Source organism: Canis lupus, chromosome 38, assembly GCF_011100685.1.
Source record: "Canis lupus familiaris isolate Mischka breed German Shepherd chromosome 38, alternate assembly UU_Cfam_GSD_1.0, whole genome shotgun sequence".
NCBI lineage: Eukaryota > Metazoa > Chordata > Mammalia > Carnivora > Canidae > Canis > Canis lupus.
Window position 1 is genome coordinate 3886130 of NC_049259.1, and position 24981 is coordinate 3911110.

General features: G+C 34.1%; 1 protein-coding gene across 7 annotated transcripts in view; it reads left to right on the plus strand.

Annotated features, from left to right (window-relative positions):
* Nucleotides 1–24981, plus strand: part of KCNT2 (potassium sodium-activated channel subfamily T member 2) — a 372756-nt gene that overhangs the window by 294491 nt on the left and 53284 nt on the right. For all 7 annotated transcript variants that reach the window (XM_038586089.1, XM_038586091.1, XM_038586090.1 and 4 more), the window contains 3 exons: nt 4600–4711; nt 21132–21233; nt 24894–24977. In XM_038586089.1, the coding sequence (XP_038442017.1) occupies nt 4600–4711; nt 21132–21233; nt 24894–24977 (298 nt within the window). The remainder of the gene's footprint in view (nt 1–4599; nt 4712–21131; nt 21234–24893; nt 24978–24981) is intronic.

Sequence of the window (24981 nt, forward strand, 5' to 3'; positions counted from 1 at the left end):
TTAATCACTGGAACTCCTACCCACCCAGCTTACTAGGACATAAAGTTTAACTTGACAACTATTCTCTCCAGATTGTCCTTTCAAAGTTAGTCTCAAAAGACCAAAAGCAAAATAGGAGAGTCTCATTAATTTGCCAGCAGTATATTTGGGGGTGAGAGTGGAGTGTAGGAAGAGTTAGAGGAGATATGGGGGCATGGAGAGAATTCCTTTTCATCTGGAACTGCATTTATAACTTAGTATATGTGCTGCCAAAGCGAGCACATGCATTTATAACTTAAACATAATTTTGTGATTGAAAACTGGACTGCACATTTCAATGTGTCTTTATCCAGCGTGACAATTGTGGATTTGCTGGTTAAGCCCCTGCATGTTTCTTCCAGAGAACCCATTCGGGGTTTTCCACATCCAGAGTCTAGAGCTTGGCATACATATATTTGATGGGCACTCCTGAAGTTTGTGCAGTTCTCCAAATTGAAAGAAAAGCAGGTCCAGGTCCTTACTTTAAAATTTAAGTTTCTCTTGCTAAAGTTTTATCTAAGAAGCACTTGGTATATTTGAAAATATTGCCTGTTTTTACCTTTTTATGAACAAGGGTTAATATCCAAACTAAATTTAAACAAGCAAGCCAAAATATGCCTTGAGTCAAAATGAACCACTTCAGAATGACTATGTCAGACTGACTATCAAAATGCTGTACTTTGGGATTGTTTGGCCTGTCAATGGCATTTATCATTATTCTCATTTAAGTAGAGAGGGAAAAAAGCAACATTGAAAGCAACTTACTGGCTCAGCCTATCCTGTATTGGAATAAAAAGGGCTGATTCAAGCTAATGGCCTAACTCTGTATGAGGAGAAGAAAAAGTGAGAAAACTTTTTCTAGAAATTGAAAAGCAAAGGTTTTTCTAGAGAGCGCACAGGATAATTAAACATTAGTTTAATAGAGAATGGATACAAACGTAAATATTTTGTTAATGTTTAAAGATAAACTAAGACATATTAAAAATGGTAAGAGTTTATCTGAACAAAAATCAGTTTAGACACACTCGGAAGACAGGAGGGAGGGACTTCCAGAGAAGAGGTGGGAGCAAAGCAAGGAAATTATTTGATATGCAACAGCTTAAGCAGTTGTATTATTTGAGAAAGCCTAGTTGACTGTGATTGGTTGTCCTTTGGTTTTGATTTTTTAGCTTTGAGGCATTTATAGGCTGAGAGGTTGGTTGCTTAAGTAGTCTGCAAAAATATTACAACCTTTTCAGTCTAATGGTCACCTTATTTAATTAATTTAACATTGATTTTCTCTGCAATGTAAAAGTCTAGGAGTGACTTAGTTCAGAAGTCCCTTGGGCTGATTTTGTTTTAATATGAAGATATTTTTGTTTTTGCTTTTTTTCCCTAAAATTTAGCTGATCAAACTGGTAAGATAACCAGTGCTCTGTCAATGGAAACATTCAGTCAAGTCATGGATCTGTGATCTGTTTGGAACGGAGAAATTTCTGCATTAACCCGGTGTAGGTCAGGAGGACCTCTACAAACACCTGCAGTTGTGATTTATTCACGTGGTATTATTGAGCATCTAGTAAGTTTGGGGACCATACAGGATGCTATGGCTGCAGTGGTGCCTAAGGCAGACATAGTGATCAGTAGTGATTAAGGCATCCTCGCCTTGGGTTGCTGCTGATAGTCTAAGCTGGGAAAGTATTAAAGGAGTCATTTAAAAATTTAACTGGAGAATGATAAGTGTGGCAACTACTGAAAAAAGTATAATGTTATATAGGTCCAGGCAACAAGAATATATGATTTAGTTCAGTGGATCAAGGAACACCTCCCTGAGAAATTGATAATCTTTTAGTTAAAGATTAGACTAAGCCAGCAAAGAAAGGAGTAGAGCGTTCCACATGGGGGCAGCATAGCCAAAGGCTCTGAGGTATTGGCTTAGTAGAGCCTGGTAACAAGTTGATTTTCGTTACAAGAATAACAGGGAGGAAACCACCATTTTAAAGTTTTAAAATACTATTTTAGCTACAATGTGAAGAGTGGGGGAGAGCTGCTCAGAAGACTTGCATCCCCAGGACACTAAAAGCATAAATGACAAGCTAAGAAATGAAAATAAGCAAAAGAAATGGTCTTTAGCTTAGCACAAGTAGTCATACATAGTCTTACTGAGGAAATAACATACACATACATACACATGGGAAATAATTGAAAACACTGATAATGAATACATATAAATATGAGAATGATTCCTTTATATAGTACAAAAATATTTTTTATTATTTTGATTGGTTTGCATGGATAATTTTAAATACAGGAGATATCTGACATTTATTATAGTTTCATTTATTACTAACTCAGACCTAAGATGTTTAAAAAGTATTTGTAAATAATTAAGATATATTCATATTTATTTTAGTCCTGATAGTTAATTGTAGTCTAAAAGTAGTGTACATGTATCTAAGTGTGTGTACCTATATATAGTTAGGTATATTATATATAGTGTGTACTTATATATAAGTGTATGCTCCCCTGTTACGCAGAAACATCTTTCCCAGACACCAGAACAGATCAAAATTTATAGTGTAGCACACTAGCTCAGTATTTTTATTAAAATATTCTAAACATTTTCCAGATTTGTATGATCTTATATTTGTTTTGCTTGAATATATAATTACAGCTAGTCTCAAAGTTCTCCCAGTGCTCTAGGAAATAAAGTGGTGTGTTTTTCATCTTTGTGTTGGTTAGCATAGCTGGGCATGTCTGTCAAAACTACTTTTTGAATATATTAATTCAGGCAGAGAACTCTTCCATAGAGATTTTGCACATCTCCATAATGATACTTCTATCACTCAATCAGAACATAAATTGTAGAGAAGTTTTAAATAGAAAAAAACATATTATTTTTCAACTGTATAATATTGCTTTATTATGATCCTAATACTAGAGAAGATAGACTTTTTATGTCATTTTATTTCTAAAGTATCTTATATTCAAAATGTGTCTTAGGTCATGTTAATGCCCAGATATAGATTTACAGATTAATATTTTGAGGATACATAATTAAATCTATTTCAGAACCAAATTTATAAATGAATGTAATTAATACTTTGTAGATCTAAAAGGCAATGCAATAAAACATTTCATTATTTAAATATTATTCAATTATAGATTTTCACTAGGTGGCAGACTTAGATAATACATTCACTTCCTCAGTTTAAAATAACAATAGAGAGGTTCTTTTATACAGAACAGAAATGGTACATCGTATACATTTTTTTTTTTTGGTTCTAATTTTCACTCTAAGACACTTAAGTACAATGATCAGGTCACTCAGTCATATTACCACTCACTCTTACTCAGACCTCAAATATATAGCTATATATATATATATCTATTTGATATAATGTGGAAAAGTATTATATCACCCAAGTAATCATAGATGTATCCAAAGTTAAAGTAAAAATATCTATGGAAGAAAAAGCTATATTTCTCAGAGAAAATGAAGATTTCCTAAAAGATGAAATATATTTTCATTGGTTTGCAAGTACGTTTTTCTCACAAATTACTTTTCTGGCCTTATATCTCAACACTATCCTAGATGCTTCTCCTAAGCTATCCATTCACTGGTGTCATAATCCTATGTGATCTGTGAAGTCTCAGTTAGCCATATTTATCACCCCTGGAAAAAGATGTACAGCCTTATAATTTATAAATTTTTATAGTTTCCCCTAGGTAGTAGGGTCTGATTTAAAGGCAAAAATTTCACTTTATACTTCTTTTTATGTCCTGGAGACCAGAGCTGTCTAATAACAAACACCTGAAAATTATTTGTTAACTTAGATATCAAATATTGCCCTAAGTAAATAAAAATAACAATAATGTAGTTATGATCTGACAACTACTATTGTGTGTGTGTGTGTGTGTGTGTGTGTGTGTGTGTGTGTGTCTGTGTTGGGAGAAGGAAGTGAATAGGAAGAAAGCTAACGCAAAGCTATGGGACACGTGAAAACTTTCAGGATCCTTTTAGAATAACACTATCAACTGAACCTTGGCTTCAATTCATTTTAATGAAATGTTATTTCAGCTAAAATATTTCTCTTTCAGAAGTTCATTGTAGCAAGATTTGACATTTAAAACTGGATATGATAAGAATAGGGAATCTTAGAAGATCAAAGAACTCATATTATGGACAATAAGCTCATCACATGAAATCTTTGTCAATCAGCATATTCATCTTATAAATTTTTATTTTAACATCTACAATGTCACCTTCTAACTTCTTAAATCAGCTTCATGAGTTTCTCTTCTATGCAATTTTATAGTTGTAGAGAGAAATATCTAATAAAAGACAAATTACTAAATTTATTTTTTTTATAGTGCTAAAATGTTGTTTAAAGTATTCTTTGGAAAATAGTGTTTCATTTTTCTTGCACTGTGCAGTTTATGTGGCAATGCCTACTGCTGTAATTGCGTGTAGTTTTATGCCCAAGGCTAGGAATCACTCACCCATAAATATGTTGTTATAAAAAAATACCATATTGGATTGTTAGTGTAATGCAAATGTTTTTTTGGTGTTGTTGTTGTTGTTGTTTTTTTTTAATGTAGGTTGTTTTCCAGTCTCAGTATTATCACAGAACTTACTCACCCAGCCAACATGAGATTCATGCAATTCAGAGCCAAAGACTGTTACTCTCTTGCTCTTTCAAAACTGGAAAAGGTAAGACTTCATATTAAGGAAGTTGTATCCAACTATTTTTCTTGAAAGAGTAACTCTGAAATTCCTATAAATAGGAAGAAATGCCATGAGGTAGTAAAAATAAAAATGCTGTTTTGAATTCTTATTTTGGAGCTAAAATCTTAGTTTACAATTTTTTTTAATGTGAATTGAAGGATTTGAACCATTTGTATCACAAGTGAACATAATGAAGATATCTTGTTCTCTCATTTATTATACATTGAAAGCATGATCTATGAAAGAGTTAAATGCAACAAGAATGTATATACTCACTTATAATGTCAGTTATATTGATAACATCATGAGTGCTATGTCAAGAAATCTGTGTTTATAGAGGGCTTTGCAGTTTAAAATAATCCTTAAGGCCCTAGAAAAGTTGTAGGCTTTGTTGAAAGTTAGCTTCCCAAATGTCACCAACATAATCTGAGACAAAGCTGAGTTTATTTCTTACTTAGATAAGGGAGACTGTCACCTCAGGAGAGCTTTGGCAATGCTTCAGAGCTGAGAAAGCAAAGTTAAGGTTTCTTGGGTCTAGGAAATCTTATTTAATGAGGGCCTTTGGAATGGGGATTTGATTAGGATTGGGAAAGGATCAGGGTAACGTGAAAGGACAAAGTAGGATTGCAAAGTCATGTTATATGGACAGAAAGGTGTGATTTCCACTCTCAATGTCTAGACTGAGCATGGTGGTAAATGGTTTTGGTATCCAGCATTTACTTGATACTAGTATATTAGAAGAATTTCATGTAAGAGAAGACAGTATGATTCAATCTTTTACATGTGAAAATGTGTTAACTCTATGCCATCTTCATTGTTTATGACAGTATAAGAGGTACAGATAAGAATGCCTTACATTTGTTGTTGTTGCTGTTTGGTTAGTTCATTTTTTATTTCATTTTGATTACCTATTATGCCACTGTCTGAATTCCTAGGAGACATATTGCTGAGTAAGGCCATTACTGCTCTCTGGTTTGTTGATTACCATTATTAGGGCTGGTCACATATGTTATGTTCGTGGAGACTTCCCACTGTTTCTCTGTAGTCATAGTTAAGTTGCTGTTAGGCACTGCCTTCAGGAGAGGAAACAGTTTAATTCAGGTGAAATAATAGCTTTTCCAAGATTATATAGCTATCAGGTTAGTGCAGTAAGAGAATCTTAAAGACATTGGGGCACCTGGGTGGCTCAGTAGTTGAGCATCTGCCTTTGGCTCAGGTCGTGATCCTGAGGTCCTGGGATCAAGTCTCACATTGGGCTCCCTTTGGGGAACCTGCTTCTTCCTCTGCCTATATCTCTGCCTCTCTCTGTGTGTCTCTCATGAATAAATAAAATCTTAAAGACATTAATGTTCAGAACAGGAAATTTCCACAATGCCACACTGCTTAAACAAAATGGAAAGGGTGGCAAGCATGGCTAAATTGTCTCAGCACCCACAAGCAAACCGAGTTATCAGAAATCCAGCTGGAATCAGCACTGGCATGGTGTCTGATGGTTTCCTTTGTGATGAAGTGAGGGAGAATTACCTAGTGATGAATACAAACTCTGATGTCAGATTGGTCCATTTCTCTACTGTTTTTTTGGGAATGGAACCTGGCTAAATTATTTACACATTGATAGCTTTGGGATTCTTCTCTAGAAATAGTGGTAATAGCTAAATAATAGATAGGGTCATTGCAAAGATTGCACCACATGATCTCTCCAAAACATTTAGCCCAGTTTTGGTATATAATCAGTATTCCAATAAATGGTCCTATACACATAATTATAAATTATTGTGGATGTGACTAATAAATATTCTGTTTTGTGTATTCAGTTTTATGCCAAGTGAGTGGATGTTTCAAGGTCATAATTGTAGAAAATATTTTCAGTAGTGTTGAGTATATATGTCTATATGATTGTGTCTTCTACCAACCTAGAAATCCTCTTCACACAAGTAGTAAAGTTTTACTTGAATAAACTTTAAACCATACTGTGATATATATCTCAGGCAATCCGCTAAAGAGATTGCGAATACAAAGGTATCTCATTCTTTTATATAGCTAGGAAAATACAATCATTTGCACACATGTTAATTGTCTTAATATAAAGGAAAAATAAAACTTCTTGTACATTTGCAACAAGCAAGAAGTTACAACTTCCAGCCAGATTCCTAGGGTAATCTTCCGAAGAGACAGACAGGATGCTTAATGTTCACACTTCAGAAAGATAGTTCCAAGACTTCTAAGAAAGACTTCACTGAGATACAAAACTGGCTGGAGATTATTCAGATTTTCAAAAGGTTTGCATCCCTCTGAAAGAGACAGTGAAAAGGATTTATAATTGCAAGTTTTCTAAAAGAAATGCTCTTGGAAAAAAGCGGAAAGGGGGCAGTTTCCTTCTCTTTTGGCATCAGGGAAATTCATTTATTTTTTAGATTTGTATTTACCCTTACATATACTAGATATTTCCCAAAAAGGGTAAAGGAATTCAGTATATTCTTGAATTATTAAGGAGTAGAGGGGCTCAGGGAATTGGAATTGAAACCAGTTGGTTTGGAGGTTATAAAGCCATAGAAGATTTGTTTCAATTCCGTTACTACCATTATATCCATTGAAACAGGGATTTTTGTTACATAGAAACTTTTTAGACTAGTGCTGTTATAGCTTAAATTGTGTTCCTGCCCCTCAAAAAAAGGATGTGTTGGAGTCCTAGCCTCCAGTGTCTCTGAATGTGATCTTATTTGAAGATAGAGTTTTTATACAGGTAATTGGATTAAAGAAGCCATTGAGGTGGGCCCTAATCCAGTACAGCTGGCATCCTTATAAAAAAGGGTAAATTTGGACACAGAGACAGACACACACAAAGGGAGAGAATACGAAGAAAAACAGGGAGAAGACAGCCATCCAAAAGCCAAGGAGAGCAGCCTAGAACAAATCCTTAGCTTACTGCCCTCAGAAGCAATCAGTGTTACTGACACCTTGATTTCAGACTTACAGCCTCCAGAACTCTGGCGCAATAAACTTCTGCTGTTTAAGGTACCAATTTGTAGCTTTGTGATGGCAGCCCTAGTAAACTAACGCATGTGCCATCAATGGTATAGTAACTGTTCATTTCCAATCAGTGCTTTTTATCTGATATAAATACAGCTAACTTATCATTTAAAATAATTATCTTTTGGGGACCTGGGAGGCTCAGTTGATTAAGCATCTAAGCCTTTGCCTCAGGTCATGATCCCAGAGTCCTGCGAGGAGGATGATCCCTCCTCTGCGGGGAGCCTGCTTCTACCTCTCCTTCTGCTGCTCCCCTTGCTTGTGCTCTCTCGCTCTCTCTCAAATAAATACATAAAACCTTTAAAAAGAAAACAAGTAATTATCTTTCTGTATTTGTATTCTGGATACAAGGAGATATTTTTAGGATTGGGAAATTGATCTTTATTTCCAGTATCTGAATAACACATTCTAGAGTTATTGGCTGAGGATAGGTAGATTTTTAATCTTTTGAACATATTTATGAATATTCTTTTATTCTATCTATAATTAGATGCACTTTCATTTTCACAGATAAAGCCATCACCTTTAGAAACATAATCAAGGTTTTAAATTAGAAACAACAGCTTGGCTGCTTAACATACTTTTTTGACACTAAGTGGTTTTCATTTAAATTTAAGAAGTGCTAGAATTTGTTAGAATAAGTGTGGAGATTAGATTGCATTGACCCTGGCTGCTTTACTTGTGTGATGATTTCATTTGGGTGATTTCCTGATAGACCTTGAACTCTAATAGAACACCGGTTGCCACTGATAATCTGTAAGGATTCTTGGTAGAGGCCACTCAAGAATATCCAGAATAATCATTTCCATTAGGAAAAGGAGAAAACTGAGAGCACAGAAGGTTCACTGGTCTGTGACCATGATGTGAAACAATGAAAGATAGTTGAGGACCCCCGTCTGTTCTTGTGAAAAGGAAATTCCGTGATTATTCCTTGATTATTTTTTTAGATTTGCTCTCTCTCAAGGAATTCCCTTGTCTGTTGTTTTATGGGACCCTTTCACCTCAAGCTTCTACCTGAGCTATTTTTATCCATGTCACTTCAAGAGTACACACTTCTTACAGCCTGTATGAATTTTTATCCTCTTATTGCTTATGCAAGTTTGAAAAAAATCTAAAGATTTTTAAAGCATTTTCCCTAAAGATTTAAAGTCTAAAGATTTCTCAGAAGACTCTGCTTCTTTCAAAAAGCTTATAAACTTCTGGTATACTTACAATCATAAATTTTTATGGCCAGACAATCTCCAAAGTTCTTCTTAAATATAATTTTTAAGGTGTTTTTTTTTTTTTCCCTCTCAGACCATGTGTCTCTCTGTCTCTTTGGAAGCTACCTTGAGATTATTGAGACAATAGTGTTGGGCTGGACTTTGTTGTTCAATGCCTTGTTTCAGTTTTCTCCCCTGTTGACATTTTGAAGAGCACAATTTTTAAAATATTAGAGCCTCCTAATCTCTGAGCTCCTTTTGTGTTTTTAGTTTCTACTTGAATCTAAGTCTTGCTTGAGCTACTGTCTGTCTTGCAATGTCCATCTAAAGGCAGCAAATAACAGTACATACACACCAATATTAAGCAGATGGAAGCTTTAATGGATCAGGTCTGAGAGTGGCACATAGACTTGCACTCATGTGCCATTGGCTAGAACTCAATCATAGGGCCACATCTAACTTCAAGGAGGCCTAGGAAATGTAGTCCAGTCATACACTTACAAAGAATAGGGCAAAGGATTTTGATGGACAATCAACATTCTCTGTCACTTGCAATATACCACAAATTCATGAAATTTGACAAAGCATTTTCTGAACATCTGAGCTTTACCTTGCATTTTCCCTTTCATCTGATCTTTCTTTTGTTGTTTTCCACTTTTGTTTCTGAGTTATTTTGTTTTATATTATCCTTTTTGTCTTGGAGAGTTCCATTACCACCAGTGTTTTCCCAATAGTATTTCTCATGTTTACTCATTGGTCATTGGATCATTGACACTTCCTCTAACAAAACAAGTGTAGCAGGCATCAGAAACACAGTACAGGAGCTAAGTAGACATGGAAAATGTGACAGGTAATAAAGAAACAGAGAAGAAGAGGACATCACGAGGAAAAAGAGAAATTTTTACCTCATTTCCCTATAAAGACTTATTTCATCTCTCTTGTTTTGATGCATTTTATTTAAAAAAAAAACCTTTTATTCATGCTTATGGCACAATTTGTTTTAAGACTGCTTTCTTTAAAATTGCTTTTGAACTATCACCATTCCCCAATAATGATCATAATCACACTTGAGCAAACATATGGTAATTACACACTGATGTAAGAAGCAAAGTAATGAAAATGTGAGATGAATAGTGTGATATAATAAAAAATATATATTTGGTCTTTGTCCCTGATTCCTGATACAGAGCTTCAAAAACCCTTAGAATTTCTGAGTAATTTCACATCTTTGAACCATACCTGATTTTATGCTAAGGAGGCAACTCATGGAGGAGCCTCTAGATAGCTTCAGGATGAGAGCCAGAAAAAGTAACCACATGATTAGAATATTGAAACTTTGAAAGTCTTCATCACCTTTCAAACCTCCGGGGATAGCAGAGGAGCTGGACTTTGAGTTTAATCACATGGCCAGTGATTTAATTAATCGTGTACATAATGAAACTGATAAAAACCCTGGAAGACAAGTTCTCTGGTAGGTGAACATAATGAGATACTGAGAAAGTGGTGCGCCCTGACTTCATGGTCACAGAAGCTCCTGTGCTCAGGATCCTTTAAGACCTGCCTTATGTACCTTATTATCTACCATTTATTTTCATTCTTTATAATAAAATGATAATCGTTAAGTATAGCATTTTCATAAGTTCTGTGAACATTCTAGGTAACTATCAAAATAATTGAACGGTTGTGGGGAAGCCCTAAATTTATAGCAGGCCGGACAGAAGTACAGTTGTCTTGCAGACATCTGGGATTTGCGGCTGGTGTCTGAAGTGGGAATAGTCTAGTGGGAATGAGCCCCTTAACCTGTGGGGTCGGAGCCAACTCTGGGTAGCGTCATAATTGAATTGAATTGTAGGACATCTAGTTGGTGTCAAAGAATTGGTGTCAGAATGCAGAGACATGGCTGTAAATCATATCACATTGTAGTCCATGATACAGCAAAATAATAAAAATTGGAGATTGCTTCTGGGAGAAATAAACTGAGACTATCAGATTTATTTTTTATTATATTCACTGTGTAAGCAAGTGGCAAATTTTACATATTCTCAATTTAAATTCAAGCCAATAAATATTTACTGAGCACCTGTTATGAGCCAAATATCTTGCTCAGTGCTAGAGGTTCCCAACAGAATAAACACATGGAATTTATAATTTGATGGGAGGCCATAAGAACAAACAAAAACACATGCCCTTGCTTTTTTTCCTGTCCAAACAAGTTGGACTACTTTTTATTCATGATCAAAGTATTAGAATGCTGAATGGAAGTTTGGTGCTATATGCCTACACTGACTTTGATTCATTAGAAATTTTTTTTATCCTGTTTTTAAGAAAATATTTACCTTTTCCCATGGCTGTCCAGAAAGAATTTGAAGAGAATATTGATATGAGTTTCTATTCTTTTTAAATGTAGAAAAGCATTACCTGATCCATTCTACAAGAGTGATAAAATGTTATCTAGGTTGATAATTATTTTTACTGCAAAATTATCTATTAAGAATGTGCATAGTATTATGATTTCATACAATATATCTAAACTTAACGTAGGCTGCATGTTTGTGTCTCTCCCCAAAATTCGTATGTTGAAACCTAACCCCTGATATTAGGTATTAGGAAGTTGGGCCTTTGGAAGGTGAGTAGGTTATGAAGGTGGAGCCCTCATGAGTGGGATAAGGGCTTTTATCAAAGAGACCCAGAGAACTTCTCCACCATGTGAAGACACAGAGAAGATGAGTGTTTATGAACCAGAAAGTGGGTTTTCACCAAATGTCAAATCTTCTGGCATCTTTAGCTTGGACTTCTCAGCTTATGGTATTGTGAGAAATAAATTTCTGTTGGCTATAAGCCACTCATCTGTAGTGTTTTGTAATGGCAGCCCAAACAGACTAAGACAAAAATCTTGACATTCAGCCAATAAAATTGCACAGCGCACAGTCTAAGAATAACATTAATAAAGACTGTGATGTAAATTGGCTCTGCCAGTAACAGTGCCACGAGACAGCTGTGTACATGCATATTGTGAATATGAAAACATATATCAAACTCTTAAAACTATCTGAAGTGAAATATCAAATTCAAAAAGTAAAAAAAAAACAAAAGTAATGGATGTATATGACTGACAAATTAGAATAATTCAATTATTAAAATTTTATAATTTTACAGAGTTAAGTATTTTATGAAAATAATACAGTGATTAACTTTATTGTTTTCAAGGAAGGCAGCAAGTACATCTTTTAATTAAATTGGATAGATGTGGATGTAGATATATATGTGAGAGAGAGAGACTTTGTGGAAGGTTTCATTTCTCGGTGAGTTAAAGAAAATGCTTGTGAGTCACAAAAAATGCCATCTAGGATGATGAAAGTAACTTTTGAGTACATATTATATTTGAAGTATTAAAGCAAATATCACACTAGACAAGCACTTTAAACCAACATTATATTTTGTTTTACTGCTTCTTGCTCTACATTAATAAGTGTTTCTATCATCATTTGGTTGTTTTACTTTATTTGGCTGTAAGGCACAACTCATTTTTGAATCCAGAGTCAGAGAAGACAATACACTTAATCAGCCCTTCATTTCAAGGCACAAACTAAAATAGGGACCCTTGACAGGCATTGAACACAGGAAGCCGTCTGCAGTTATCCTTACGGAACAAATATATATACACAAAGGGAATAAGATTGGTATCCTGAAGGCTAAAAAGAAATAGGTGCTTCTGGGCAATTTTTTATTTATTTTATTTTAGAAAGAACACTTAATATGAGATTCGTTTTCTTAATAATTTTTTAAAAAATATTTTATTTATTTATTCATGAGAGACACAGAGAGAGAGAGGCAGAGACACAGGCAGAAGGAGAAGCAGGTTCTGTGCAGGGAGTCCGACGTGGGACTCGATCCTGGGTCTCCAGGATCACTCCCTGGACTGAAGGCAGCGCTAAACTGCTCAGCCACCTGGGCTGCCCATCTTCTTAATAAATTTTTAAGTGTGCAATATATGATTGTTGACTACAGGTACGATGTTGTACAGCAGATCTCGAGAGCTTATTCATTTTGCTTTATTGCAACTTTGTGCCTGTAGATCAGCAGCTCTCCATTTTCCCATTCCCCAGCCCCTGGTAACCACCATTTTACACTTTGAAATGCATTTGACTGATTTGGATACTTCATATGAGTAAACATCATGTAGTGAATGTCCTTCTCTGATTAGCTTATTTCATTTGGCCTAGTGTTCTTTATTATTATTATTATTATTAAAGATTTTATTTATTTTAGAGAGAGAGAGACAGAGATAGCAATAGAGAGAGGACCAGCTAGGAGAGCAGAAGCAGGCTCCCCACTGAACAGGGAGCCTGATGTGGGGCTCAATCCCAGGACTCTGGGATCATGACCTGAGCCGAAGGCAGACACTTAACCAACTGAGCCACCCAGGCATCCCTAGCCTAGTGTTCTTAAGGTCCATCATGTTATCACATATTGCAGACTTTCCTTCTTTTTAAGGCTGAGTACTATTACACTGCATGTATATACTGCATTTTCTTTATCCATTCAATTGTTCATGGACATTTAGGTTGTTTCCACATCTTGGCTCTTGTGAATGGTGCTGCAATGAACATAGGAAAGCTGATATCTCTTCATGGTCCTGATTTCAATTCTTTTGTATAAAAACCCATACATATCATTACTGGATCATACATAGTTCTATTTTTAATTTTTTGAGGAACTCCCATACTGGTTTGTTTTTGTTTTGTTTTGTTTTTGCAGTGCACATGTTTATATTCCTATCAACAGTTTACAAGGATTCCAATTTCTCTAAATCCTCACTAGCTTTTTCCTTTTTTTTTTAAATAATAGCCATACTATTAGGTGTAAGATATCTCATTGTGCTTTTGAATCCCCCTAATAATTAGTGATGTGCATTTTTTCCATATACCTCTTGAATTTGAATGTCTTCTTTGGAGAAATGTCTGTTTAAGTCTTTACCCACTTGTAATTGGGTTATTTGATTTTTTTTTTTTTTTTTTTTTTTACTTTTGGGTTGTAAGATTTCCTTATATATTTTGGAGATTAACCTGTTATCAGATATATGGTTTTAAAATATTTTTTCTGATTCTGAAGTTTGTCTTTTATTCCATTGATTGTTTCCTTTGCTGTACAGAACTTTTTAAAATTTATATAGTGCCACCTATCTATTTTTATTTTTGTGCTTTTGGAATCATATCCACAAAATCATTGCCAAAACCAATATCATGAAGCTTTCACCTATGTTTTGTTTGAAAATTTTAGTTTCTTGTCTTGCATTTAAGTCTTTAGACCATTTTGAGTTGATTTTTGTGTATTCTATAAAATTAGGCCCCAATTTCATTCTTCTGCTTGTTTTCTCAAAACAATGTGTTGAAAGACTATCCTTTCTTTATTACACATATATCTGGGCTCTCTGTTGTATTCCATTTGTCTGTATGTCTGTCTTTATGCCAGTAGCATACTGTTTTGATAAATGTGTCTTTGTAATATATTTTAAAATCAGGAAGTATACTTCCTGCTTTACTCTTCTTTCTCAAGATTGCTTTGGGTACTCCAGAGTATTGTGGTTCTAGATGAATTTTAGATTTTTTTTTTCTATTTCTGTAAAAAATGTCCTTGGGATTTTGACAAGATTGCATTGAATCTGTAGATCATTATGAGTAGTGTGGGCATTTTCACAATATTAGGTCTTCCAACCCAAACATAGAGTATTTTTCCACTTGTCTATGTCTTTAATTTCTTACTTCTATGTTTTGTAATTTTCAATATATAAGTCTTTGAACTCTTAAGTTTATTCTTTTTATTTTATTCTTTTTTTTAGTGCTTTGGTAAACAGAATACACTTAATTCTTTTCCAGATAGTTTGTTATTAACATAAAAAATGCAACTTACTGAATATTTTTATTAGTTCTAATAGTTTTTTTTAAATGTTTTTTTTTTTTAATTTATTTATTTATGATAATCACACACACAGAGAGAGAGAGAGAGAGAGGCAGAGACACAGGCAGAGGGAGAAGCAGGCTCCATGCACCGGGAGCCCGACGTGGGATTCGATCCCGGGTCTCCAGGATCGCGTCCTGGGCCAAAGGCAGGCGCCAAACCACTGCGCCACCCAGGGATCCCCAGTTCTAATAGTTTTTTAATGGAGTCTTTAGGGTATTAGATATTGTGATAGTTTTACTTCTTTTTTGATTTGGATGCCTCATATTTCTTTATTCCTGCCTAATTTCTCTGGCTGGGACTTTCAGCACTATCTTTAATATATGTGACAACAGTGTGTATCGTTGCCTTGTTTCTGATCTTAACGGGGAAACTTTCAGTTTTTCACTGTGAAGTGTGATGTTAGCTGTGGGTTTGTCATAAATAGCCTTTATTAAGTTGAGGTATATTTCTTCTATATTGGGAATTTTTAATCATGAAAAGGTGTTGACTTCTGTCAAAGGCTTTTTGTGCATCTATTGATATGATCATATTATTTGTATTATTTATTCTGTGAATGTGGTGTATTACATTAATTTATTTGGATAGGTGGAAGTAGCCTTGCCTCCCAGAGATAAATCTCAGTTGATCGTGGTGTGTGCTCTTTTTAATATGGTGTTAGATTAGATTTGCTAGTATTAAGTGGAGGATTTTTGTATCCATATTCATCAGGAATATTGGCTTATAGCGTTCTTTCCTTGTGATGTCTTTGTCTGTGCTGGCCTCATAAAATGAATGGGGAAGTGTTTCCTCCTTTTGATGTTTTGGGAGAGTTTGAGAAAGATTGGCATTAATTCTTTAAGTGTTTAAGTTGAAAAACCCTTAGCTAGACTAAGAAAAAAAAGACAACTCAAAATAAAATAAAAAATTAGATTACAACTGATGCTACAGAGATGAAAAAGGATTGTAGGAGCTCCTATGAACAATTGTACACAAAGAAACTAGATGATCTGGAAGAAGTGGATAAATATTTAGAAACATACAGCCTTCCTAAACTAAATAATGAAAAAATAAAAGAATCTGCACAAACCTATAACTAGTAATGGAGATTGGATTAGTTATCAAAATCTCCCAACTGGGGCAGCCTGGGTGGCTCAGTGGTCTAGCGCCGACTTCAGGTCAGGATGTGATCCTGGAGACCTGGGATCGAGTCCCATGTCAGGCTCCCTGCATGGAAGCCTGCTTCTCCCTCTGTCTGTGTCTCTGCCTCTCTCTCTGTGTCTTTTATGAATAAATAAATAAAATCTTTAAAAAAAAGCCTCTCAACAAAGAAAAGCTGTCTTTAGAGAATTCCACCAAACATTTAAAGAACTAATGCCAGTTCCTCAAACTATTCCAAAAAATTAGACAAATCATAACTTATACTTTTTAGAAAGGCTACATGTTTGCACAATACCAAATTGTACAAAAGCTCAAGTCATAGCTCAATTAGAAAAAAAGTGTCATTTCAAAGCACTGTACCAGATTTATTTTATTGATAAAGTGAACACTTAATTTGTGAGTTAGTTCATCTTAAATATCTTTTTATATGGCAGAAACTATAGAGAAGTTTCTTGAAAGTGTCTATCCTTAATGCTTTAATGCTGTCATTATACATAGACTGAGCTGACTAAACAGACTCAAAAGATATTCCAGATAATTAGCTTACTCTTTATTGTGCACAAATTACTTCACCAGATGTAGAACTATTATTTTATTTTGTAGTTCAAATTCCTCCTTTAAATCCTTTCAGGTAATGCAATAGCAATCTAGAATTAATAGTCCCAATATGCTTGTTCCCATTTGTAATATATTTATTGTCATAAAATCTATCAAATTAACTGAATACAGACATTTCAATATTACTTGTTGCTGTGTTTTTTTTTTTTTTTTTCAAAAATATTTACTTTCTGGTAACTTTTCTTTTTTTTTTGTTTTTGTTTTTGTTTTTGTTTTGTTTTGTTTTGTTTTGTTTTTACTTTCTGGTAACTTTTGACCACTCTTTCATTTTTCTTTTTTTTTTTTTTTTTGTTCTATATATAACCATTATATTTTATTAATTTGCTTATATAACTTTCTTAAATTTTATTCTTAGAGCTTCAAGAATTATAATGATACAACTAATGTTATTCTTAATATGTTTAACAGATAATGGTATATTCATAAATGATTATAATCTTTACTTGAAAATGGTGTTGGTCTCTGGAGCCCCGTTTTTGAATGTTATTGCATGGGAGACAATTGTAACAAAAATTCATTGTGTATTTGTGTAATTATAACTTACTTAAGCAGTTTTTAGAAAAGATTTTATTTATTTATTTATTTATTTATTTATTTATTTATTTATTTATTTATTTATTTACTGAGCATGAGCTGGGGGACAGGCAGAGGAAGAGGGAGAGAAAATCTCAAGCATACTCCAGGCTGAGTACAGAGCCCAGCGTGGGGCTCTATCTCAAACCCTGAGATCATGACTTGAGTTAAAATCAAGAGTTGGATGCTTAACTGACTGAGCCACCCCCCCCTCCCCAGTCACCTCCTTAATCAACTTTTTAGGGACACTACCCATGGAACAATCCTTTGGAAGTAGTCTGAAAACCAAAGAATAGCCTAGAATTAGCAATGTCATTTTTTTGACTCCTGTTAGATTTTCAAAATCATGATATAATTTTCATCAACAGTGCTTCATGTCATAAAACTTCCACAAGAAATGTATACACCCTTTATCTTCCTAGGACTCAAGTATTTAGATACTAGTCTTAAATTCATAGACTTGCTTACTTTAAACTAGTCTCTTGAGTTATGCTTTTATTCTTAATGAAGGTAAAGCAAACTCTTTTTTCAAGTATCCCTCAAAACATCACATCTGAAAACCTAGTCAAACAGAATGTATTTTCCCCTTTATTACGTCAAAGTTATTTTTTAACCTTTTCAGTTCCATAATCTCCCCCAATAGGGAATGCCAACTGCTTCTGCAGACAGTTTAGTTGATTCTAATTCTTTATCTCTTTTTAGTGGGGTACCAGCATTTGACAAGCTATTGTGTTTTTTAGGCCTTCCTTCATCATGGGAACTAATTGTTGACTAACTAATTGTTAGCCTGTTGTAGTAATTTTAAAAATTATAGTTGAGTTTTAGGAGTTGTAACTTTTGAACATCATTAAATGGTACTTACCTTTATTTTTGAAAACTAAATACAAATAGTTTTATAAAAGCACAGGAAGGAATAGTGGTTGCTTTCTCCAAATTGAAACTAATAAAACTATAAATATTTTAAATCTCTTATTCTATAAAAAGTATAAATAATAATATCATGCATGTAGAATGCATGATTGCTTCCTATTTGGCAAACTTGTCTTTTCAAGCTCAACTATGATATCACTTCATCTGTGACACCATCTGCATCCTCCTTAGGCTTCCTTAATACTTGGATCTATATAGGCTCACATCACATGACTTTGTAGGTGTTTGATTTGAAGTCTGTCTTTTAAATAAAACTATAGATACATGCAAAACTGGAATCTTTTGTTAATTACCTCTGCATCTTAACAGTCTAGTTCAGTGCACGGTACATAACAGTTAATAATAGATAAGTGTTTCTTGATTACACAGCTTCATTTTTTCTGAAGCCATGGGACTATTCTGAAGCCAAAGCTTTCTTCTATTTTTTTTCTAATTTAACACACATTTTAAATGTTTACTATGTTATTTCTGATACAAGTTCCTGTTTAAACAAGATGTGAGTTAACAGATCCTTTGACTCATTTCCAACTAAGTATCTTATCTTCCAAAATGGAAATCAAAAGCCTGACCACGCAGTTAGGTGAGACAGATAAATAAAGTGAATCCAGATGTATGAAAGAATGAATCTCATAGGAAGCAGATGCTTTCAATTCTGGCCAGTTGTTTACATGAGGTATGATAATGAGATTTTCCAAATTTAAAAGAAATCAGAAATTTAGACTTTTATGTAAAATGTTGGAACTTATTAGACCTCAGTAAATATATGTGGACCAAATGAAATTCCTCTATAGTTATGGTTTGGACTATCCACTGCTAATGTATAAAACTTTTGGCTTATATGATGCTTTTGATATTCAGACAGGTAGATAAATGATATTGTCACAAAATCACACTGGAATGGATGGTAAGACTAAGTATTAGTCCTCTCTAATTTTTTTCCATGTATAAAAATGACACTGATAAAGCACAGATTAAGAAATTAATCTAACTTCATCATCTAGACGTAAAGAAAGAAATTGTGAAATGTGTTCTCATGAGGATGGAATGAGTTAACTTGAGCTCTTACTTTTTTTGTGTGTAACTTTAAAACTAGTAGATCTCAAAAATAGTGTTGTAAGATCTTTGGTGTTTTTTCTCTACTTTGGTGTTTTTTCTCTACTGTAAGTAAATCACAAATGCAGAATTATTCACACGAGGAGAAGGGCAGCATCCCTGGGTATAAAAGGGTTTTCTGAGGGTGTGAAGCATAATAGACATTTAGAGAGCAAGGAGGACTTGCAGAATTGATGTTAAGAACAGTGAATTCTCTAACTCTAAGATGGGAAGGTTATCCATGGTGACGTGGAACCTGAATCTGGGGAAAGAATTTTAGGATTTCACCAGACAGCCACTTTGACTCAACAATAGTCTATGCTGGGAAGAACTGAGAAGCATCTGCAAACGCCCTACATGTGCTGTTCAAACTAAGCTTTCTTTACACCTAGGCTCCAAAATTGGAGAATATATATGATATAATGGAAACAGACACAAATTGGGGCACCACTTGGTTATTTTTCCTTTTATCCTTTCCCTACAGTCTCAAGTGAGGATATTCTTATAGTCTAGATATCTTCTCAACCAGATGGATGTGGTGGATGTGGTGCAGGAACTCCTCTTGCTACTTGGAAGGGCTAATTCTGTGTCCCAACCTCACCTGTTTGTCCAGGGAATGCTCAGGGGTCAGGTCACCCTCATGCCTTCACAACAAGCAACAGCAGTAGCCCTCTTTCGTTCCTTGAATCATACTCTCTGGCACATAGTTTGAAAATCGGGGTATGGGAGGCTTTCCTTCCCTTGAGGAGCCTCCAAATTTGCTACATTAAAAACAAGAGCTTCCTTCCATTGCCTCAAGGAGCAAGGGCTAATTTTTCTTTATTTGCTTAGCAGCATCTATCTCTCCAAGTAAAGTTGGCAACAAATAAAACCAACATTTTTGAGATTATCATTTGCTAAGTACAAGATTAACTTGGCTTCTTAAGAAACTCCTTATAATCTTACACAACATTTGCTCTCCTGTCTTCATTATTAAGGGAAGATGATAGCAACATAATTTTTCCCAGAAAACTCCCATACGCTGTAATACACACACATGCACTGTTTCTTTTCTTTGTCTTTTCTCTTTTCTCTTCTTGGCATTTAGAGTTTAGTTGCAGTTGCAGTTTGGTGGAGCTGGCACAGCTTAAAAGGCATTCAGACATGAGAACTCAGATGACAGAAATTGGAAACCACTGGATGTGGTGGCTTCGACCTGCCTATTTTTGTGTCCTCACATATGAGAATATTCAAAAGCAAAACTTCCAGGTCTTATGTGGCCTTAGGGTTTTTTTAAACATCTTATTAAATGCTTTTATTGTGTTTGTTCCTTTTATTATATTACCTCAAGTCCTTTGCAGAAATATTTATGGGGAGTAAAATAAATACTCTTAACTATGGAGAACAACAACAACAAAAAAACTATGGAAAACAAACTGCCAGTTCCCAGAGGGGAGGCAGGCGGGGGCTGGTTAAGTAGGTGATGGGGATGAAGGGGGGCACATGTTGTAACAAGCAGAGGGTGTTGTGTGGAAGTGCTAAATCACTATACTGTACACCTGACACTAATATCTTACTGTATGGTAACTGGAATTTAAATTAAAGTTTAAAAAAAAAGAGGAAATACATGTTTAGTATATGAGAAGGTTAACTTTCCTTAATTATTGGGTATTTTCATTGATTCAGAAAACTTGGTTATAAAAATTAAAGGGACATATTAAAAATACAGCTAAATACACTTACTACAATATGTGAAGTAACGCACATTGATAGCTAACACCTGTATAATGAATATATCTTCTTCACATATGTCAGGAAAACTTAAGCAGAAAAGCGTAAAATATAGAATCCTCACACATTTTTTATTTCAAACTTCTGAACAGAAAGAACGAGAGAAAGGTTCTAACTTGGCCTTTATGTTTCGGCTGCCTTTTGCCGCTGGGAGGGTGTTTAGCATCAGTATGTTGGACACTCTTCTCTATCAGGTATGTTTCTTTTTTTTTTTTTCTCTAAAATGTTTATTCTAATTTCATTTAGATTTTATTAAACGAGTAATCCGTCTAGTGTTTTTCATGGAGCTGTTCACGTAAAATGGACCCTGGAAGTAATTCCGTGTTTTATTTTGTCTTTTTAATGACAAATATGCCTATAAAGTGTCATGTAAGAAAAATATTACTTTTCAGAATAATCTATGAAGTAATTTTTAGTCATTCTTTAGCATCAGTGTCCTACGTATTTTGTGACATTTTAATACATTTTGCTTATAACCAGACTGAAAAAAAGAAGGTAAGAACAAAATGACTATGTTAAAACAAAGACAACTTTCTTCATAATGCACATTTAAAAAAATAAGATGCCAAATTGATGTCAGTAAACTGATAAACCAAAGACATTTTAAATATCCACTAATTACTGCCTACTTTAGAAAAAATATAAAAACGATTTTGCAACAACTAAGAACTATTTAGTTTGCTCCCGAATGCCAAACAACATTGTCATTTGATCATAGCTAAGAAATTTATAGAGATGTTGTTTTGCACCAATATATATATATTTTTTTAACTGTACCAGAAAGGTGAACAGCAGTGACATTTCATATTCTCTGATTCAAGTAATCAGAGAATTTATAAATATTTCTATTAGGAGAAAACAGATATTCATGGAGCTTTAAATTATTTTGTAACTTTAATCTCAAATTAAGCATTCAAACATTTCGTTGGGCTCTTTTCCTTTTGATTATGTATTTTATATAGCCTCTTCTGCAATGCTTGACTGAATAAACTAATCAGAAGATAGTTAAAGCTTTTCTACTGGACTTTTGGGCTAATTATGCCCATGAATATGCCTCTCGCAATGTCACAAACCATCTGCTTATGCCAGATGAGTTCAGGAACAAACATGGCAAAGGAGAATAAACACTCCTGTTCACCCTAAAGTTACCAGACACATTATCTGGGCACTCCAAGAGCGGGACTCCCACCCCACACACCATTACTGCACACATACTTCTGAATTGTAGGGAAGGGGATTTGAGGGGAGGAATGGTTTGAAGAGCAGTGCTGAAACTGAAGATTATATGTCAATAGCAATCAAATGCTTGATGCCATTCTGCACCGTGGTTTTCAGATTTTTTAGCCCTTGTATCTTATGTTTAAATAAAATCTCATGAGAAGGTCTAATAGACAAAATAGAAAGGAAATTGTTCTGTAGAAGTGGAAAGCAGTAGTTATTTCCTTCTCTTCATTTTTACCTTATGCTTTTTTTTTTGTAAATCATGTACAGGAAGTTAGGTGTTTTCTGAAGCTACTGCAGAAAGGGTGAAGCAGAATAATAATTTTCAAAGTAGTAACTGCCTATTTAGCTTTGCCTGACATCAGACTAGATATGTTATGGTTCATTTTTCAGATAGATAAAGGTTACTCATTTATGGGTTAAAAAACGATATTAGCAATTAGGTATATAATTCCTCAGATTGTATAATAAGTATATTACCAGACTAAAAAAAAAAAAAGAAGGTAAGAACAAAATGACTATGTTAAAACAAAGACAACTTTCTTCATAATGCACATTAAAAAAAATAAGACACCAAATTGATGTCAGTGAACTGATAAACCAAGGACATTTTAAATATCCACTAATTACTGCCTACTTAGAAAAAATATAAAAAAGATTTTGCAACAATTAAGAACCATTTAGTTTGCTCCTGGTATACTTAAGCCAAGTTTAAGTATATTCTTAAAATATACTAAAGGTCATCTAATTTTTTTGGTTAGTGATTTGAATCTATCTTCTTGAGGATAAATGTCTATATTATATATTTAAGAACTATTATTAGTGATTACAATGGTACAGTGATTTACTATTAATGTAATTCTATCCTAGACATTGTCTCATTTGCATCCTCAAAGAAAATGATGACGTAGACAGGGTGATCAATCGCAATATGTAGATGAGACACAAGGGCCCGGAAAGACAAACTATCAGGTAGTTAGTGTGAACCCTCATCTTTCAGGCCGTGCAGATCTCACTCAATTACTCACAACCTTGTCCCTGTGGTAAATAATTCCACATTTGTATAATGTTTGAGTTTCTTGTACTTTTTTTAACTTACCAGAAAATTGTTTTTCTTTATTAATATCTTCTCAATAGCCGCCTTTCTCCTTCTCGCTTGAAACACAGATCACTTATATTTTTAACAATTTTCTTAATTTTCATATTTGTGGAGCTGGAAAACCAATGATGAAAAAAATAAGTATTACCTGAGGAGGGGTGCCGAGGGAGAAAAAATATTATCTGAAATACAATTAAATAGATACTAAGTAAAACTGAGAAAGATTCTTCTGTGATCGAATTCCATGAGAGTGAGTGCATGGATTTTATAACAGCAAGTGGGGCTGTCCCTGTCTTCTTGGTCACTCCTGCCTCTTGTCTTTGCCCTGAAAAAGTTGCAGGACAAATGACCTCTGGACAAGAGATGCATCAGTGAGAAATGCAGTAAACGAATCAGCCGCATGCACATCCAAGTCAAAAATAACGTATAATAGTCATTTGCCAAAACTTCAGCTGACTTTTTTTTCCCCCATGAGTATTTTCAGTTTTTCATTTTAGAAAATAGTTTTAAGTGCTTGAGAATGTGCTTTAAAAATCCCCATCTTTAGCACATACCAAGTTATAGGTGAAGATGAGTGGTACGTGTCACCACTGCTCTTGGTGGCCTCCTGTTAGTTCACATTCTAACTACCAGGACACTAACACACCTCAAAACCACACTGCCGTTTCTTTGGCCTGAGAAAAGGGAATGGATATGTTTTCTTTTGTTCTTGTTTAGACAGCAAGGTTTAGTTTTCTGATGTTAGCTGTTGGTAAAATAGTAATGAACAAAGGAGTCTAGTAAATTTAAAAAGTAGTATAACTTAAAGAAAATTTTTGCTATGGAAAATAACTAGATGAATATTTAAATTCTTCAACACATGAAGGTCAAATTCAAGACAGTCATTTCATACAATCTGTTAAATAATTTTTCCATGTCATGGGGAACTGTGCTTGTATCTGTTGAAAGTTTTTCTTTTCACTCAGAACTAAGGATAAATTCAAGAAATTGGCAGCATTGTTAACTTAAAACTGTTGAGTTGTGTTCTGGCAATACATCAAAATATATCTTATATGCTAACACATTTAATAGTCTGATAATGATATTTAATACTAAACTATTAAATAATTAATATTTAGATTTACTGAATTATTAAAAATGTATTCTACTAGCAAAGAGCTTAATCCTAAAAATTCTTTTGGAATATCTCCTTGCAAATTTCAGTTTTCAAGTTTTTCTTATATTCTCCATTTTAGTTCATAGTTTTTTATTAAAAATTCTAATTAAAATATGTTTTTATGATGTCTAATAGCATATATAAAATTTAAGTATATCCGGATATTCTGGAAAATAATTATTCCCTATATTTCCTTATGTATAGCTTAACTGTTTCTATGTATTTAAGACACAGACAGAATAGATTTTCATTTCCTTTTTTGTGGGGGCTTACTGATGTGTTATGAGAAGTAACCTTTTAGAAATGGTAAGATGTTCTCACTGAGCTAATCTGTACATTTCATACACATAATAAATACATATGTTGTTTATATTGCAGTCATTTGTAAAGGATTATATGATTTCTATCACCAGACTTCTCTTGGGATTGGACACTACACCAGGATCAGGGTTTCTTTGTTCCGTAA